Raw genomic sequence first — 20197 nt, forward strand, 5'->3', positions numbered from 1 at the left:
GTGTGTGAGAAAGGTGTTTCTGTTAGTTAGCCAGTAGACTAGAATCTATTGTACCACTATAAAATCCGCGCAGTTCTTTTGAATAAAGCCTTCTTTGCCTTTTCTGCGATCCTGCCTCTCGCCTGTTCCTGTCCCAACCTCGGCGCAAGAGTGACAGTTTTTGCTAGCTTTTAAATGACATCTGTATTCTGCCTTTATATAAGATCTCAGCTGTTCAAGGTACACTCTCGCTGACCTCTTGAGTTGTTAATGTGCACTTGAGTAGGCTGAATGTTCTTTGGGTAAGCTGAAGATTGATACATCCCAGGCCTTGACAGCTGCAGTGTTTTTCTCTGCCAGCTTCAGACAGTGTAAGTAAGCCGTCTTTTTTTCCATAGAAATTGTTTGGCTCCCAGGGCCATGCAGGGAAAAGCTTTACCAAGTCCATGAATTCTGCCAAGAGCTTAAAATGGCTGTTTAAACTTCTTTTCATCTTAAACCTTAATTTCTAACTCATACTCATTCCATTATACAAAATAATTAATTATATTACTGAGATTTAAATTAAATATACATTAAAATGTTTGGCATGTTAAAGAGGAGAAATCGGCATATGGTAACTCAACATTCTTCAACTAATTTCTTTTTGTATATTTCTGTGTAAACTTTCTTTTTGTGAAATAAAGTTCTCATATTTTTAACTTTGCATGTTTTCTTTGTTTGATTGGGTTTTTTTCTTTACTGGTAACATTTGAAGATGCATTTGCGTCCTTAATTTTTTGGCAGAAGTACACTTAGGCAGGACATTGCTTAATTTTGTGTGCATTTAGAGAAGTTAAAGTACATATTGGGTGCATAGTGAAAGGCATAGGAGGATTTAATTTAGCCTATCTGTTGAAATCATTGCAGCATTTCTTTATAGTTCTGTGTGTGCTCATTCATAATTTGCAGTAGTAGCTTTAAATATCAGTTTATCATCAAAAATAAACAACATGTATTGAAATATCGTTTCACAGTTTTGGAAATTCCAGTGACTTTTCACTTACTTCTATAGGATTTGTAAGGGCTTTGGTTTGTGTTTTGTTTGGTTGTGGTTGTTGTTATTTGTTTATCATTTAATGGACAACTTTAAGCCTGTACTGTGTGGCTATTTCTTTGAAGTTTGTTTAGTGGTCATTCAATATTCCTTATTGCAAAGAAGATTTTTTTATTTTACAATTAGGATGAGTTTTTTGATGTTTCATCTCCTGTTCTTTTAGCACAGGTGTAAGAGTTGTAGAACTTAGTTATGTAAGGAGTGGCAATTTCACTGACATGAGTACAAATTTGTGGCTGATTTTACTCTTTCGACAACTTAAAGTAGCCTGTTTGTGGAATAGTTACAGGTTAAATCAAACTGCTTGTTTAGTCAAAAGAGATAGTTTGTACCCAAGTGTTTGTATTCTCATTAGGAATGTTTGTCAAAATTTTGTATTTTGTGTTTATATTACCAAAGGGAGATTTTGGAAAGTTGACGTGGAAATTCAGTGGTCAGAGGCTCAGTACATGCTGTATACTGAGAAAAACTATGGGAGGAATGTGAAGATATATTTGCTCATTAGGAACAATTCAATACCTATTGCTGGTACTGTGGTTTTCCATTTTTTTGACTTTTATTTTGTAACAGAGGAAAGCTGTGCTCTGAAGTATTCGTCTGAAAGTTTTGCGCTATTCCACGTTCTTGGATTCCCTCAAACTGTTTCCCTGTTGGGACCAGAAATGTATATGAATCTGCATGGTAGGACAAAAAGCAGAAATCCCTGCTTGTAGGGAGTCCCATGGTGTTTGATAGTGCTTCTTAGATTCATATGGAAGCCCAAGGGTCTCAACTCTTCTAATATGTAAAAAAAATAAGCAGAAAACCCAACAGCTACCTCTGTGGTTTTGTATTCAGGACAGTAAAGGGGAAATTTAAGGAAGCATGATCATGAGCAGATCCAAGACTTTAAATAGGTAAACAATATTAACTAAACATAGCCTGTGAAGTCATCAATCAGCATAAGAAACTTTTGACTGTTTGCTTGACTGAAGATTTCTGAGTGTTTTTGGGTAGAATACTATTAGCATTTTGTTTCTATTGGGTCTTCTCTCTGTAATGATTTTGTGGCGTTTAGGCTGATTTCTAAGTGATTTACGGTAGTTTAGTATAAAATACACAGTGAATTCTGTATTAAATATATAAAAATGCTCAAACAATATTATCATGTCATTTCTGCTCTCCATATTTCTGATCAGTTGAGCAGTATGATTTAAAATTATTCTAAAATTAGAGTAGATACAGTGGTTTATTCCTGTTATTATGATTCAAAGATTTCCTTATACTGAAAGGCAGCAAGGCTGTTGAAGGGTCTAGAATACAAGTCCTGTGAGGAGTGGCTGAGGGAGCTGGGGTTGTTTAGCCTGGAGAAAAGGAGACTGAGGGGTGACATTATCACTCTCTATGACTGCCTGAAAGGAGGCTGTAGTCTGCTGGGGGTTGGTTTCTTCTCAGAGGCAGCCAGTGTCAGGACAAGATGACACAGGCTTGAGTTGTTCCAGGAGAGGTGTAGGTTTGACATTAGGAGGAATATCTTCACAGAAAGAGTGACTGGGCGTTGGAATGGGCTGCCCAAGGTGTTGGTGAAGTCACTGTCCCTGGGGGTGTTTAAGGAAAGACTGGATGGATGTGGCATTTAGTGCCATGGACCACCTGACACAGTGGTGTTTGGTCATAGATTGGACTTGATCTCGGTGGTTGTTTCTAGTCTAGTTGATTCTGTGAAAGTAGTGTCATTTTGCTGATTTAATGTCCTTTGAAATAATTAAAACAAAATCATATTTTATTTGCTGTTGTTTAGAGAGAGGTTTAGTCTGGTTTTGTGGCTTTTTTTTGGTGTGTTTTGTTTGTTTGCTTCCCCCTCGACTTACCAACATAAGCACAAGATTTTTTTAGATGTTAAAAATACTCTGAATCTGGCTTCTGTGTAGATCCTAATGCTTTTTGGAAGCCTGCAGCAGTTGTCCAAATCTGAAAAATATTTTTAATTTTAATTCTGTTTCTGCCTGAGAAGAAGCAGTAGGTCATGACTGGTTCACAGTCTACACACATTGTAGCTCTTCAGGTGGCCTTGCAAGCCATTTTTGGGAGATGGTGTTTTTTATTCTGAGGACATGAAACAAGCGCACTCTTTTTATAGTCTTTCCCACTGATACATAGTTCAGTACACTAAATGTGTAGAGTGATGGCATGAAATTAGGGGCTTTACTTAGTAACCCAATTAATATGGTTCTTAGTGTTTATCTTTCAACTTAATGCTGAGCTGAAAGTTAATCTATTTTTAGCACTTGTACTGAACAAAGACTTGGATACTGATGCAAAGTCATTTGAGTTACTAATTATCTGGTGTGCAGTTCAGCTTTTGTGTTACCTTTCTTTAAAAATGAATGTAGTGCTCCATAATCCAGTTAGTTACCATTTGCATGCAAAAGGGTCACTTTTGGTTTTGAAAAGAATGCTCACACTAGTAACCTAATTTGATGAGAGAAGGATTGTGGTTTTTTCAAGTGTTTTAGAAACATCTTATTCCTCTTCTCTTTTTGCACAAAGTTTTTTGGTAATTGTTTGATTTTGTTTGGAAATTCAAGAAACACATTCAGCATTTTAAAATCTGTGCACAACCTGTAAAAGACAGTTGAAATTTTTCTGCTTTTAAGAAAGATGAACTCTTTCTGGTGTAGTGCATTTTGCATAAGCTGATAATGGTCTTGAATTGCAAGATCTTTTTGGCAATTTGGTTTGTAACATTTGGATTTGACATTAGAAAGAATTTCTTGTCAGGCACTGAAACAGGCGGTTCGGGAAGTGGGCTGTTGCCATCCCTGGCAGTATTTGAAAGCTGTGTAGATGTGGCATTTAGGGATTAGTGTTGGATGTAGCAATGTTAGGTTACTGGTTGGATGCCTTGACCATAAATGTCTTTTCCAGTCTAAATGATTTTCTATTTCGAAAACACTAGTAGACATAGCTGCACTCTAATTATTTTTGCCTGTTGAATAGGCCTAACTGCCAATATGCTTTGAGTTTAGCTTATTAGTTCCTAATTTTATATTAGACTGTTTCAGTAGGTCTCATCCCAGTCTGGAGTATGGTTCATGTATGCATATTGTCTTACTGGTCTTCATCTTTTGCTGGATTTTATTTTTCTCCCCTAACATTTTTATATTATCCACACATGGATTTAGATTGTAAAATAACTAATATTGGTGCTTCCAGTAATAAAATCATATTGAAATAACAAGATACCAGTGAAAAGTAACAGCCGATGTGTAGTAGAAAATACACATGTGGGAAGGCTTTTAGCTGATATTTAGTTTTTGCAAACTTTGTGTAGTCTGTTTGTAAACAACAGTGTTTCCTTGCTCACTTGAGTTTTCTTTCAGAAACTTCTATATACTGCAGGTTAGATGCCTGTGTGTTAGAGGACTGTTTTACTGCATATTTTGAAATAAAGAGCTCCATGTTGTAAAACTCAATGTTGAAGCAGGTTTTCTAGGCTTAGTATTTAATAGAAATTGTGTCAGTAACAGTAATAGGTATAGCAAAAGGCAGCCTTTTTTCAATAATGTAATTTCTGCTGCCATATGTTACATTGCATACTATTTTCATGTTGGTTGTAGGTTATTCTGTATGGTATTCTGTATGGTTAAAACTTTGTTTATTCAAGAGAACCATTGGCTGGGTTTTCATGGAACAGTGAGTAACTTGCAGGGAATTCTCACCTGATCAGGGCTTTCTTGGCAATTGTCTTTTGAATATGCTCAGTATAACCTTTTTTTGTCTGTAAAAGGCATTATACATGTAATGTGTTTTTTCTTCTTTTTTTTTCCCCTTTTTCTAAGGCTCATAAAGAATTTGTGTGGTCTCTTTGGAAACATCTCCAGGTGTCAAAACCAGATCTTACTCAAGCTTTCAGCTTGGTTTTGGAAAGGTGAGTTTAAAGATTTAACATGCTACTACAACGAAAAAGCAACCAACCTCCTCTGCTAATACCATATTCTTTATCTTTCTAATTGAGAACTATGTAGAGTTCTAAAAATGTGTTGAAAAAGTTTAATTGTTGAATTTCATTAAGAGTGCCTAATTTCATTGTAATTTTTCTTTTTTTGGTGCAAGTTGAAACATACTTTAAAATCTGTTCTCACTGAAATTGCTGTGATGCAGTTCAATACCATTTTAAAATTATAAATGTCTTGCCATATTTTGTTTTCCTGTTGAAAGAGCAGGAGGAGGAAAATGACTGGTAATTTTCCAGCGTCATAAGCTATTGGGTAACAGTTATATATAAATTATCTTTATCTGAATTCTTGAAGAAGTGAAAAGCTAAGACTTGGTAATAGAAGAGATAACTATCATAGGATCATAGATATGCTGCATTGGAAGATGTTGGAATCATTGAGTCCTACTCCTTGCTCTGTACAGGATGCACCAAGAATCACATCATGTGCCCGAGAGCATTGTCCAAATGCTTCGTGGACTCTCTCAGGCTAGTGCTGTGACCACTTGCCTGGGGAGCCTGTTCCAGTGCCCAAACTCCCACTGGTTTTGGGGGGTCCCTGACTGTAAGAGCTTCTATCTCCATTAACACAGACAAGCAGGATCTTATTTCTGCAGCTTATTCCTGTGAGGATAGTAATGGTGATGATTTCTTCACGATACTTAATATTATCTGATTCCTATAAATGTTAGTTGATTATCACAGTGTGCAGTTGATTGTTTTCAAATGCTAATATTTATGAATTCAGATTTTTTTGTAGGCAAAAGATAAGGAGAATGTGAATGAGTTCTGAATGAGTCAGAATTGAAACAATTATCTTAGGGTGTCATGAGTTCCCTCTTTTAAAATGAAAAAGGGGATTTTTTTTAAAAAAGAGAAAAAGAATGGATTTTAACTTTTTTAATGGCACACCAATTTTACTTGGGAAGCTTGTTGTAGATTTGTAAGGGGTCCTGACTCCCTTGGGTTTCCATTGAGTGCTGTGATCCTAGAAGGCATGTTTTGTTGTTCACATCTTTCCTTCCTGGACTACTTCTGTCATGTTTTTCTACTTGTGAAAATACAGTATTCTTTAGCTCGGAGTGCATTTCACAGAATCATCGTTAGGTTAGAAGGGACCTTGGGAGATCATCTAGTGCAGCGCCTCTGCCAAGGCAGAGTCACGTAGAGCAGGTTTTACAGGTATGTGTTCAGGTGTGTTTTGAGTGTCTCCAGAGAGGAAGACTCCACAAACTGCTTGGGCAGTCTTGTTCCAGTGCTCTGCCACCCTTAGCGTAAAGAAGTTCTGCTTCATGTTGAGGCACCACTGGAAAGAGTCTGGCCCCATCCTCTTGACACCCACCTTTGAGATATTTATATGTATTGATGAGATCCCCTCTCTCTCACTATTTTTTATAGTGATGTCCCCTGTTCTGCCTTGCATAAAGCAATGAAAATTTTTGTCCAAAAATACAGTGTGATCATGTAACTAGAGGTAATATTCTAAAGGATTCATATCCAGAGGAAGACAGTGATGGTGTAAGGACATGCAAGTTATTTTCAAGAGAACTGTTATTGTGGGTTCACATATGGTCACCATTGATGATATCAAGTAACTGCTGGCTTTGTACTGGGACACTTAACTGCATAGAGTAATAGCTTGGCTGTTTAGACAGTATACTATTCTTACTATTGTTTTCAGGTTTGAATTGGGAAATAATTTTAATATATGATGTAGACTGATACAGAAATTTGTAGCATTCTTCATTTATGTTGAAATGCAAAATCATAATCATTTGTTTCCTAATAAAATTTTGTCATATTTTCATGAGGACACTGGTGATAGAATTCATCTTCATACAACATTAAAAAAATGAGAGAACCGCTTAAAACATTTAAATACAGTATTTAATCTATGCAAACATAGAGTGCATGTATGTAAGCACAATTATATTGAAAAAGTGTAAAAAACTTTATTGTCCTAACCACATTTTATAGATAGCTGAACAATGTGGAAAATTGAAATTCTTTTACCTGGAGCTTAAGAAGGCAGAAGCAGATGTTCAGGCTTATTAACATTCTTTATTTATGTTGCATATAAAAATAATCAGGATGTTAGGATGAATTGAAGCATAGAGATGTTAGAAAGTATACATTTAAATAATGGTCAACAAATGAATTATTTGGAGTTTTTGAACTGTGTACCTACATAAGTCTCTCTTCTTTGTTTATTATTTTTCACGTTTAGGAATATTTTTATGTTTGATAGATGTCCCTTGCTTTAAATTATTTTGTGCTTTATTTGGAACAGAAATTGGTAATTTGGTGTATTTTCCTTATTGTTACAATGAATATGGCACTCTTATATACCACCTTGATGCACAAAAGCAGGATAATAAGCTCAAATTTTTTGTATGTGTTTTGAACTGTTTAGAAGCTGGTGATTGCTATGTGAAACCCTGCCAACATACTTCTCTTAATATGCTTGTCTAGTTTTTTTATGTCCTCTACTCTTTAGAATTACACTAATGCTTCAGAACATTTTTGAAATCAAGGCTATACATGTATATCACAGCTTTTCCATGCTTCTCTAAATTATGAAATTAAGAAAGAAGAAATTGCTTCCACAGCATCTTTTTCGGTGTTATCATTACTCCTGAGAATCCTGGAATAGGTGTGGATAAAACCCATTCAGTATATAGGAGTTTTATTAATCACAACTTTGAACTTTGGGGTTGCTTTGATTTGACAGATGGAGCAGTAGTGTGTATTTTTCTCTTTAATTGATGTAGCTTCATCTCTTTTGCCTGAGAATGGTCTAATTGTCACTTTGGAAATAGTTGCTAGCCCAACTTTACCTGTGAAACTTCTGCACAACCAAATTACAGATCCATAAATTCCATCCTAACCTTTTCTGTTATTACTCTTCATAATGATTTCCTTAGTAGCTTCAGTTTCATGACTGTACCTCTTCACACTTTCATCCTTTCAGAAAAGTTTTTGTCTTATTCCCTACCTGATAGGGGTAAATAATATGTTTTTTTATGCTACTATCAGTTTATCTTAGTTCCAGTACATTGATTGCCTTTAAAGGGAATCTGTTATCTACCACTGCTGCTGTCCAGAAAATTACAAGACAATAGATTTTCTGGCTTTGTTAATCTGGGAAAAATACATGGGTTTAAAGAGTTTAAAGGACGGGATGATCATATTACTGTTATAAGCAAGATTATTTGTGAAGCATGCCACTTGGGAGGATCGGTGCTGCTTGCAGCCCATTTTTCTATATTATACAGAGTTTCAGATGAGCTAGAAATTGAAAATTTACACTAAAATCTGATAAAAACCATTTAAGTCTTACAGATTTTTTTTGCTGTGTCATCTATATTAGGAGCAACAGAGACCCAGTCATATTCAAGTTCAGAACTTTTTCTATCTTACTCAAGCTTATTGTGAGTTTCAGAGATAGAAACAAACAGAATGGGATGGATTTAAAGCTTTTTTTGTTCTTGTGACATGGATACCCATAGTGTTTGCATAGCTTCATTTTTCAGTGTGCTCTTCCCACCAAAAATTCCATGACAAGAAACTTCCAGTTGAGGCTGCTTGAGGTATATAAGCCAGATAAATAATGGAAACAGACAGAATCTAAGAAAGCACAGGCATGTGTACCCTCTTAGATCATATATATTTATATAAAGAATCAAACAATATTGTCCAGTATATTTCAGTCATTAAATTGATGAAAAAGACAGCTAGACTTTTTTCATGACATTACTGTGGCTAGAATAAAAAGATGCAGGACAAAATGTTCACTTAGAACCTTACACCTTACAGCACAGATGTGTGATGAAGAAAAGAAGATACATATTAGGAGGAAGAGAATGGGCAATACTAGCTTTACAGTAAGGTAATTTGTATTTATAGCATTAGAAAATTCCTTACAGTATCTTTTTCCAAACAAACCAGGAAAATATGAAAGATATAATTTGGGGGACATAGGGGGAAATTACTAGTACCATGCCGTTATTTGTCTGTTATTTTCAAATGCTTTCATGGCCCCAAAATAGAAGTTCTCCTGCCCTAAAATTGTAAAAATGTAGCTTTTACTTTTTTTATGGCTATGCTGCTGATTCTTGTAATACACCAATGATATTATACTTTTCAGCAGTCTTTGCAATTCTTGCTGGATAACTGTAACTATATTCCCAATTTAATATTCAGATATAAACAAAAAATTATCTTTACTGTGCAAATGAGAAATGCCTTTGGGATATGTAAAAGCCTCCAGGTATTTTAAACAAGCCATTGTAAAACTACTACTTGTGTTAGTATACTTTCCAGCTACTTTAAATACTATTGATCTCAGTATTATGTAAAGGGTGTGCTATTTCTAGTTTGCTGCTTTTTGAAAGATTTTTTTTTATGATTTAAAAAAAAGTTGCTAGAAAATAGCTCTTATTAAGTAAATGTATTTGTAAACTGAAATGGAGTTGGGTTCAGATGAGAGTATGAAAGGTTTTGAAATATTTTTGCAAACTTCAGAACTCTACTTTAAGACTCTTCCTTCTATAGTACATGCAAGCTTGACAAGTCAACAGACTAATTTTCCTCTAGGGCTTCTAGCTGACTCTTTTCCTTTCTTCTGGAAGGGGTATGTGGCAGGATCCATTAACGATCAAACTGTGGCAATGATAGAAGACTTGGTAGATGTACATGGGGATTGAATTATGTGAGATGGTGTATTTACCTTTGGCAAGCTTGCCTTACGCAGAGGTTTTTCTGTATCTAGATTTGAAGTGTGTTGTGTATTGCAGGTCTTAACAAAGGCAAAGAACGGATTTATCATTTCAGGCTACTCTTAAGAAACAGTGGCAACTTGAATGTTAGTGCCAGTGATTGAGAGTTTTGTTGCTGTTCTTCCTGAGGAGTTACATCTGTGTAAAGGTGAACAGATGGACAAAAATATGGCGGAAAAGCAAGAGTTCAAAAATAACCAGAGAATTTTTGGAAAGGTAATTGCAGGAGCTTATGCTGTGGTTTGCAGCGTCCTGTGAACAGCAAATTGTGGAAAAAACATAAACAGGTTGACATAGATTCTTCACTGACTGCTGATATGCAGATTTACTGAAAATGGCAAGTACTTTTTATGTAAAAAGGATAAGTGAATGTGCTGTATGAATGAATGCTATAGATGCCTAAGTTAATTGAAAAATTAAAAATCTGTATCTCATCTTTTTGAAGGGATGATAAACATTGTATAGAAGCTTTCTTTAAACACCCTTTTACAAATTTACAGGAAACACAATAGCAGGAGGACAATAATGTAAACAAGATGTAAGCCATTACCATTTTGTCACTCTTGATTTTAAAATACAATGGACTGTCCAGTTTCTATCACACAATATAGCAGACAGAATAATAGAGCATAAGAGTACAACCTTTCTGGCTAAGGTCAAATAATTGTGATTTTCTACAGTTAATGAAAGTTTAATATCCTGTTTCATTAAAAATTCTCAGAACGTTGAACATAAGTCAACATTCCATGGAGAAGAAGGTATTATGCAGTTTGCATGTGTGCATATCTGCATATCGGAGCACAAAATATTGACATGATAATTGCAGTCAAGCCTGATTGAACAGTGGCCTCTGGGAATTCAGCTGGTGTTGTACCAACTGGATGGCTGCTCAGGACACAGTTTGAAATGCAAGGTGCAAGTTAGCACTTTATTCAGCACAGGCAGGCATCATTTAAAAATCCTTGGGGGAAACCCTGGTGATGTGCAGATGTTAAAGCAGTCTGTTCTGAAGTGCTGATATTTTGAACACTGTAAAAGACTTGTGTATTTTAGATGAAAAATGTTTGCAAAATTATTGGGCAAAAATGTCACTATTTTTTGTACTATTTTAGTGTAAAAATACATTTAGTATCTTATGTATGTTGCTTAAAATAAGACATCATTATATGCTTAAAATGAGAGTCTTATTCCTTAATAAATCATCTAATAAATTAAATCAATCAAGTTAGAGATGCAAGAAAATATATGTTTCTGTAATGATGCCTTTTCATTTTGATACATATCATGTAATATAGAACTGGCTCTATAGATAATTTACGAAGGAAACAATTTCATTTAACATTTTTTATTAGATCTTAAATTGTTTTTGTAAAGAAACAAAAATAGGTATATATAATTTTTTATAAAAAGTAACTACTGTTACAAAAGCAGTTAGAAAAGTGCAAAATGTAATAATAATTTAAATTCTTTATTGTTCCATGCTGTCTGAATCTTTTAGAAGTACTAACTATAAGTATTAAAAGAAAAAAGTAATTATGTCTGTCAGTTGTAGTTCATGAAGTATAAGGATCTTCTAGACTCTAAGATGAAATTAAACTCATGTAAGTGAAAATGATTCAGCTTTTTTTTTTTAATCAATTCTCAGTACATGGAAATACAGTGAGGTTTCTACTTGGAAGATTAAGGCATAGGCTCTGTTTCTACTAACCAATGACTATGCGATCACAGGGATGTGACTGTATACAGTAATTATAATATTGGTGCCATATTTACCATACCATTGACAGTCTGTGCTCTACAACTTCACTTTCCACATGGGTGATTAATTATCTATTTAATACAAACAGAGAATGTGTGAATTATGGAAGTCTGTAAAATACTTGGAAGTTGGAAGACAGGGAGATCAGGTAATCAAATTAAAGCTGCTTCACACCAACTGATATTTTATAGCCTTTCTAGTTCTGCAGCCCGTTAGAATCAATGAAATGTCTTTCAAAAGTCACAGTGGTTCTGGGAGCAGTTTATTATAGTTAGAGATACACTGTTAAAATGCAGCCTTTACTGTTTTACCACACTGCCCAAAGTTGGCAGTGTAATCCCACCTTTCTGTTAAAAGACCAAATTTGTAGATATTACTTTGGTTTTGTGATGTTTTGAGGGGTTTTTTGTTTTGTTTTGGTGTGTGTGTGTTTGTTTGTTTTTCTGGTTTTTGTTGTTGTTGTTGGATTTATTGTTTGTGGGTTTTTTTGGCTGGTTGGTTTTTGGGGTTTTTTTAATTTGTTTTTTTTTTTAATTCAGCGATTTGTAAGACTGATAGGATGTATTTCATGAAACATGTAAACAGCAAATTCAGTTTAATAATTAAATTTATTTTCATTTAATTGCTGTAAATGTAACATAATTATATACGACTCCAAGTTACTTTTTCTTGACAAATGGTTAAGTGTTTGTTTGATTATGACCTGTGGTACAGTACAGAATAACTTTTTGCTCGTACTGCTTTTGCTGAAGATTTTAGGAAGGATGTTGTTAGAAATTCGAACAGACTTCTGTTTTTTTCAATATTAAGGTTTTTGCTGTTTTCATATCTCATTCATGGATAAATGTTTCCTCAAAGTCTAATGTTTCATTTCTGGCAAGCCATTAACATGGTGCCAAACATCAAAAACGTTGTCTTGTTGTATAATTGAGTAGAGCATAATACAGGAAGAAAATCATAACAGAGAAATGTGTCAAGCTTAAGAATATTTTCTCAGTTTCTTCATTTTTGTGGGAAGCTGAATCTTGATAATCTTTGTAGCTAAATGCATGTGTGTTAAACATTTAAAATAGGTAGTACTCATGGGAAAACTGATTGGAGCTTAGAACTTGTACAAATTGACAGCCTCTCTTCACTCCATTTTTCATCCTAAAGAAGTCTGCAAATATTCTTAGCTCACATCATTATTGCTCATCAGTGATTCTAATTAGCTAAACAGGAGTTTGTCTCAGTCATTGATCATCATCAGCTTCTTGACAGTGCCTGAATTTTTCCCCCCCATATTCCAATGGACTTTTAAAAATACATTTTAAATACAAAATAGCTCAAGGAAAGAAGTTGTTCAAAGAGTTTTTTTCTGAATATTTGTTACCCTTTTAAAAAAGAAGAAATGATGACTGTGATTCGTATCAAGTCCCATTTTATGGTGTGACAGCAGATCCAAATATGATATATAAGTTCCAGTCTGAAATACTACCTTGATTGTCTGTGAGGAGCTATCCTGCAAGAAGCATGGGAAAATGTCCTATGCCCTCAGGAGAAACTGCTAATAAAGTTGCATTTGAGCTTTCAGTTTATACTTTAGGCTTCTGACAACTTTCAGTGTGTACTTAACTTCTAATAATTAAAACATTTTTCTTTATCAGGGGGTGGTTACATGTTAAACTATTTTTGGGGGCATTAGCAAGCCTGTGGTATCTAGAGAGCTCGAAAGAAAACATTGTAAGGGCAAAATATATTAAATTTGTTTAAACTTTTCCCACTCATGATGTTGATGATAGATCTGTGTTTATAAACTATGTTCTTTGACATCTTTGTTTAAAGGAGTGTTTTACCAAGCATTGGATAGGTGGAAAATGCTGCATTTTATTAGAAATGTGCTGTGAACTGTTGGCTAGTATGTAGCTCTGTTCTAGGCATATTTTTTGCTTTAGCAGTGATCTGTTTCTTTTTTTCCTCTCCAGTCCCAGACTTTATTCTGTGAACCCGTGTTTTGAAACCATGTCCTAGAGTCAGAGGGCTCAACAGAGTCTTAACTACCAATAATAAATCAGAATTAGCTGTGCATACTGTTTCTCACAGCTGTTTGTTCTTTTACCTGGCTCTTGGTTCACTTATTCACTTCCTCTGTTTTCTCCTAAAATAAATTTTAAAAAATTAACCACTCACAACCGTAAAGCTCCTTAGGGATACCTATCTAATTTTCCAGATTTTCAGATCATTTAATGCATTAGAAAACAAGTTTAGTAATAATTTTCAAGTTATGATTGCATAGTTTAGTTAGGAGGCTATCTGATTATACGTCTTTTGTGTCTTGATTGAGTCTCGCTTTTTGAAAGTCTGACTTCAAGAGAGGAGATAGTGGTTGGAGTTGGGATGATGATTGCATATCGTGGGTGGTAGACTTAAAGTCAGGATACTTCTGAGGGCTGGAGACAATGTTATTCAGTACTTTATGGGACTTGTGTGTGGCTAATGGTATGATTCATTCTGTGTCTGCACCTGACTATTGCAAGTACTTTGTAGAGTCAGGTGCAGACACAGAACGGATTTGTCAGGTGAAGACACTTTCCTTTTTGTCTTCTAAAGCTGTTAGGATTTTGAATCAGCTAGTGTGTGTCTAATCTTAAGGTGTCTAGCTGTAGTTAAGACCTGAGGAAACTTTGAATGTTACATTTCTTACAGTTCAGATTAATATAGGTCTGTCATTTCCTCAGGTAGATTGTGGTGTAGCATGCTTATGGAAGAGTGATGACCTTCCTCCTCAAATATTTGGGGTTTGATTACTGCCACTGTTGTCTTTGAGAAAGGATAATTGTTGATAGCCATTTAGGATCCCACCAGAAAGTAATTTGATATGAAGAAGCATTAATATTTCTAAATTGGAACAGTTCTTGTTTCATTTAAGTTGTACCTATCATGAACAATATGTCTCCTTCAGGAACATGCACAAACTTTTGGGTTAAGTATTATACAAATAAACTATTCTGCCATTTTAACATTTTTGCTTACTAACTCCTGTTCTTTAAGGTTTCTACTATCTTCTAGTACTAAGTTCTATACATTTACCAGAAAGTCTTTTATCATGTTTTAAAACATGATTGAGAGTGTGACTTTTGTTAGCTAGATACGTGTTACTAGCCACGTAAATCGGTTTCAGAAATAACCTGTCATGCTTTGAACCTTGTAAACCTGTTTATTTTTTGGCTCTGGTGCTCCCCCTTTTTTTTTTTTTAAGGACATAACAGCATAACTTTTGGAATGCATTAAATAATTTCATATTTGCATGAATTTCTGTAATCACAGTCTACTGAGTTACGTTCTTGTAGGTTTTCAAATATAAACTGTGACAGCTATAGGTGGTCTGTAGCTGCACAATTTGGCCTTGACAGGCACTTACTCTACCAGCTGGCCTGTTTGCTCCTTGAAGTAAACAAGTCCCCAAGTATGAAAGTGATTGGCTGAATTCAGGCTCAAACCAGGGGACCCCAGACAGCCAATTCTTTTGAACCCAGGATGCACCCACATCATTGGCCAGTGAGCTGGGTGGAGTTGAAAGCTTTGTCCAGTCAACTCTGTGTGAGCCAGAAATATGGAGCCCCTATAAAAGGGGGCCTTCAATAAACTCTGGCTGTTGAATGAACACGGAGTTTCATGTCTCTTGTCAGTCTCCGAAACTGCAACAATAAACTATGAAAAACTGTCCATACTATTTATTTTACTGCTTATGACTTTCTAGCAACTTACCATGCAATGGCTTGCTGGTTCTGAATGCAGGTGGTCAGATGCTTTAAGGTATCTGATATTAATTTTTTTGTTAAGTTTCTTTCTTGTTAAATACATTTCAGTTATGAAATGTCTTTTGGAATACTTGCTGAATGTTCACCATCTGACTTCACAGCACGGAACTATTTTCTTTATGAAGTAGATTTTCTTTTAATGCAATACAACTAAGACTGCTTCCCATATGTTTTTATTTTTCCTAAGCTAAGTGTAGCTTAAATGCATATTTTTTCAGATAGGTTTTTCTTAGTTTTCTTCAAGTCCTACACATATCCTTGCTGTATTTTTGAAATAGAAGAGAGCTGTTTAGCGTTATGATGCCTTGAGACCCAAGTTTCCAAAACCCTCACTTCAAATTCCATACAATTTTTCTGTAGTTCTTTGTTTATTCAATATTGGATTAGATATTTTAGCAGTCATGGAACTTTATTAAAAAACCACCATGTTATTGGATGGTCTATTATGTCAGTGTAGTTTAGTTTTTAAAATCTCTCATAGCATTAGACTACACAGTAATACTTAATAGTGGAGAAAAATAATCTTTCATGTATCTACTATCCTTATTGCCCTCTGTTACAGAATGCTTTGGCTGAATAAGCCTTTTGTGTACAGCTGGATATTTTCATCCACTTTAGATAGATTTACAGACTCATTGTACTAGTGTTTCATTCCCTTCCAGCTCTAAAATATTCCTTATTTGGTAGAGGAAGAGTTGCTCAAGTAGAATTCTCAGGTTTCCTTTCCTGTGGAAACACCAGTTTTCACAGGTGGCTGATACCAGCCCTGATGAAAGTTTTAACTGTTTGGTGAGAACTGAGATAATCTGAATGAGTTTCTGCTTCTGTCACCTGTGGTGCTGCAATTGCCTGAAATGTTTGGACATTTTTAGGGAATATATATTTCTCAGCCCTTTAGTCGCACATATGATAAGAGCTCTTGTACTAAGGGATATGAATATCCTTGCTGTTGTGACATTTGTTTTCTTTCTACCTAAAATGGAAGACAGCAAGGACATCAGTATTCAAATTCAGTTAAGAAATAAGATAACAATGAGATGAGGTACTTTGTTAAACAAAGTGTTGCAGAGAGGTGATAATACATGTACACTTATTAACCACATAGTGTGGCTCTGCTCATCCCCCTTACTCAAGCTTCTAAGTCTTTTTTTCTGCTGGTAGAAGTTACACATTCTGTCCCTGTGGAATATAGTAAAATAATTACCCATGATGTTCAAAAGTGTTCTTTCAGACATAAAAATGCCATGTAACTGAGATAAGGACTTCACAGACTGAAATAGCTCGGTGATTCTACATTGCAAAGAAGGGGCAAAAGCATTTTGCTCACTCTGTGTTCAGATATGCTTTCTGCATTTGGGAAAGAGTGAGAGACAGATAATTTCAGCTGCTTTAAAAATATTAAGACCTCTTATTTCTGTTTCTTTTTGAACAAAACTGTGTTAGATGTTTACAGATGTAATTTGCTGTCACTTGCCATATGCTCCCTGATTAATTCTGCAGGGCCTGTCAGCCTCAGATAATTTAATTTTCTGTGCTTTAAAATGACATTCATTATCAGGACATGAAAAATTCAAATGATTAACTGCAAATTATGACTAATAAAGTGTCTATTTTTTTGTTTGTTTTTAGAGAAAAACAGAAAGCTGAAGTCAAGGACAGAAGCATTTTTGAGGTTTTGCAAGCCAAAGACAGCAAAATAGAATCTTTAGAACAGGTTTGTATAATGTTTAAATAGAGCAGTTAAGAAAACTTGTCATTGACAACACATTTATGTTTATCAAAATGAGAAAATAGTTTGCTATTGTCTCTTAAGAAAAAAGTTGTGATTCAGAGATTATAAATTTCTGTTTAAACTCTTCTGTGTTGTTCAAACAGTTGATCTGTTACCTAAAAAGTTTATATCATTTTAGATTAAACTTTTTCTGAAAAATCTTATCAGTTCATTGCCTCATTTTACCCTACAGTCTAACCTAAACTTGGATCTAAGTGTAGAAGAGTGTTCTGGTTTGTAATATGCCCAAAAACATCTTGGTAAGATTTGCCATCCTGACAAGTACAAAATAATTAACCTAATGCACCTTCTGCCTGACAAGAAACACCACTGAACTGGTAGTGTTTCTCCTTTTATTAATTTTTTAGTCAATTATAGTTAAACCAATATATAGAAAACATACATACATTATATATGATATGAAGTACAAGAGGTATGTTATATTTTATTATATAATTGTTTATTATAGAAATTGTATAATGTATATATAGTAGATTATCTATATCCCATATATAATCTATATTATATAGTCTATATACTATAGAATTATATACAATATTTAATATAATATAATATATTAAGATGTAATATCATGTATTACATTGCATATAATATGTAGATCTATGAAAGATGTAATTATTGATAAAATAATACAGTAAATAAAATTAAAATACTGTTTATTATTGAATAAACTTTAGTTTGTATTACAGCAGTGGCTGAAGTCTCATGTGGTGTCCCATGGCTGTAGGTGTGATGTGTAATGTGTTTAGTGCATACACACACATCATGTTTAGAAGCCCACAGTGTATGATTTCTGACCTATCCTTACCTGAAAGGCAAAGTACCTGTGAAGACCTTTATGGGAATATGTATGCAGTACTGTGCTTTTAAGAAGGCTGCCTGCTGTGGTAGTGTCTGAACCTGGGATGTGCATTCTCCATGAGGTTGCTCTCTGTGGTTTCAGATCAATTTCAGGAGCTGAAACTCTAATTGATCAGAATTCTGAAATTGATGGTGTAATGAATTTACATCATCCATGTGGAAATGGAGAGAGGCTGGTAAATGTAACTAAAACCATGGAAATCTGGCAGCCAGGAAAGAAGAGTTCGTCAACAGGATGGTAAAATTCTGGATATCCGTACAAACTTGTGAATGAGAGGCTGGAGAGTATCCCCGCGGAAAATACAGTCATCTTTGTTCACAGAAAGTTGAACATGGGTCAGCAGTGCCCTGGCAGCCCTGTCGTTGGGGGCATCAGGCACAGCAACACAAGCTGGGCAAGGGAGGGGATTGTCTTGCTCTGCCCTGAGCTGGGACAGCCTCACCCCGAGTGCTGGGGGCAGTTTTTGGGTGCCATAGTAATGACAGTGGTGAAGGGCCTTGAGGGGTGGCCTCCTGGAAGGGAAGATAGGAGTGACTGAGGTTACTTGGCTTGTTCAGCCTGGTGAGGAGGAGACTGAGGGGAGATCTCATTGTGGTTTAATACTTCCTTGTAAGGGGAAGAGGTGGGGCAGCAGTGATCTCTTCCTGCTGGTGACCAGTGACAGGTCCTGAGGGATTGGCTTGGAGATGTCAGGGTAGGTTTGGGTTGGATATTAGGAGGTTTCTTCACCCTGAGGCTGCTTGGGCACTGGAACAGGCTCTACTGGGAAGAGGCCATTGCACTAAGCTTGCCAGAGTTCAACAAGCATTTGGATAATGCTCTCAGGCACATGGTGTGATTCTGAAGGTTGTCGTATATGGGGCCAGGAGTATGACTTCATGGTCTTGGGAGTTGCTTCCAAATCATAGTGCAACCCTTACAATTAGTTTCACTTAGAGAATCATTGACTTGGGGCGGGGGGGCAGGTTGTGAAGGGCACCAGATTGCCAGATGGTGCCAGTGCTGTGTATCAAAGCAGTGTACAAAGGTGATGTCATGCTGACCTCGCCTCATCCATTGGCTGGGATGCTGTAGGATTGAATCAAGAGAGGAATTGCTTCCTGAGTTTGAGGTTTTAGTGATTTGGTATCAAAGAATGGAGCTGGTTTAAAAAGCAACGTAGTGTTCTTATTCATTTTGTTTTACTGAATGTGCTCCTTCTTTGTTCATCTAAGGAAGAAAAGAATTTGTGTAATTAACATGCAAATAGGTTGCGTGTGAAAATGTGCATTTTGACAGTCATGGTAATGAATGTTCTTTTCTGTAAAGTACAGACAGGAAGACTTGAAGGCTGCGTTTTTCAGTCTACTAATTTTTTACATCTAGGAAGTTGAGATTCGCCAGTCATGTCTTCTGTTGTTTTTCTTTTTGCCTTCATGCATCACACAGAGCTACCAGTTGCAACAAGATAATTTGTTGCAGGGTTTATTGTCTAGGAATTTCTGAGTGGCCACCAAAAAGCTGATTGTATAAATCAATGCTGAGTAAGGGAAAAAAGAAATATCAATGGGCTGTCTCATCATTTGACATAGATGTAAGCTTCTATTGCTTCTAGAAATAACAACAAAACTGTATAAGGAGAACCTGAAATTGTATTTCTTGTCTTGTATTAGTCTTGCTTAGACTTTATCCTGACATGCCTAAAAGGACTTAAAATATTTCTGTAAATATGAGAGCATATTCTCCACAGCCTAGATGAGATACATCCATGTAGTTAGCTCGTACTGAAAGCTAAATAAGCTTAATTCATAAAGAGATATTTCAAGTATTAGAGTGGTTTCTATTTTAATGGATATTGCTGAAAATCAAGTAAAATAATAATTTTGGAAACTATGGTTCAGAAGTAATATGGCTTTACTCGTATTTGTGTAACCTAACAGTGAAGAAGAGTGTTCAGATACTTATGAGAATGGGACTTGTGGCTTTAGGGATAAAAGTCCAAATCATAATTTTTCAAATTTTTCTGTTGTCCAATATCTTTGTACTAGACTATATGCATTGAATTTCTGTTTACTTAGTACAACTTCAGGTTTTCACTGCTCCTAAATTACAGTGTTGTAATCTTAAGTTTTATATACATGAATAAGACCTTTTTCTTTTCATGAGTTTATTCCAT

General features: G+C 35.3%; 1 protein-coding gene across 1 annotated transcript in view; it reads left to right on the plus strand.

The window, feature by feature from the left end:
* The window catches only part of CNTLN (centlein), a gene marked incomplete at both ends in the record, with an annotated part of 182794 nt that overhangs the window by 11816 nt on the left and 150781 nt on the right, over positions 1 to 20197 (plus strand). The window contains 2 exon segments of the mRNA XM_084224713.1: positions 4897 to 4985; positions 17018 to 17102. Of these exon segments, the coding sequence (XP_084080839.1) occupies positions 4897 to 4985; positions 17018 to 17102 (174 nt within the window).

Source organism: Fringilla coelebs, assembly GCF_963513975.1.
Source record: "Fringilla coelebs genome assembly, chromosome: Z".
NCBI lineage: Eukaryota > Metazoa > Chordata > Aves > Passeriformes > Fringillidae > Fringilla > Fringilla coelebs.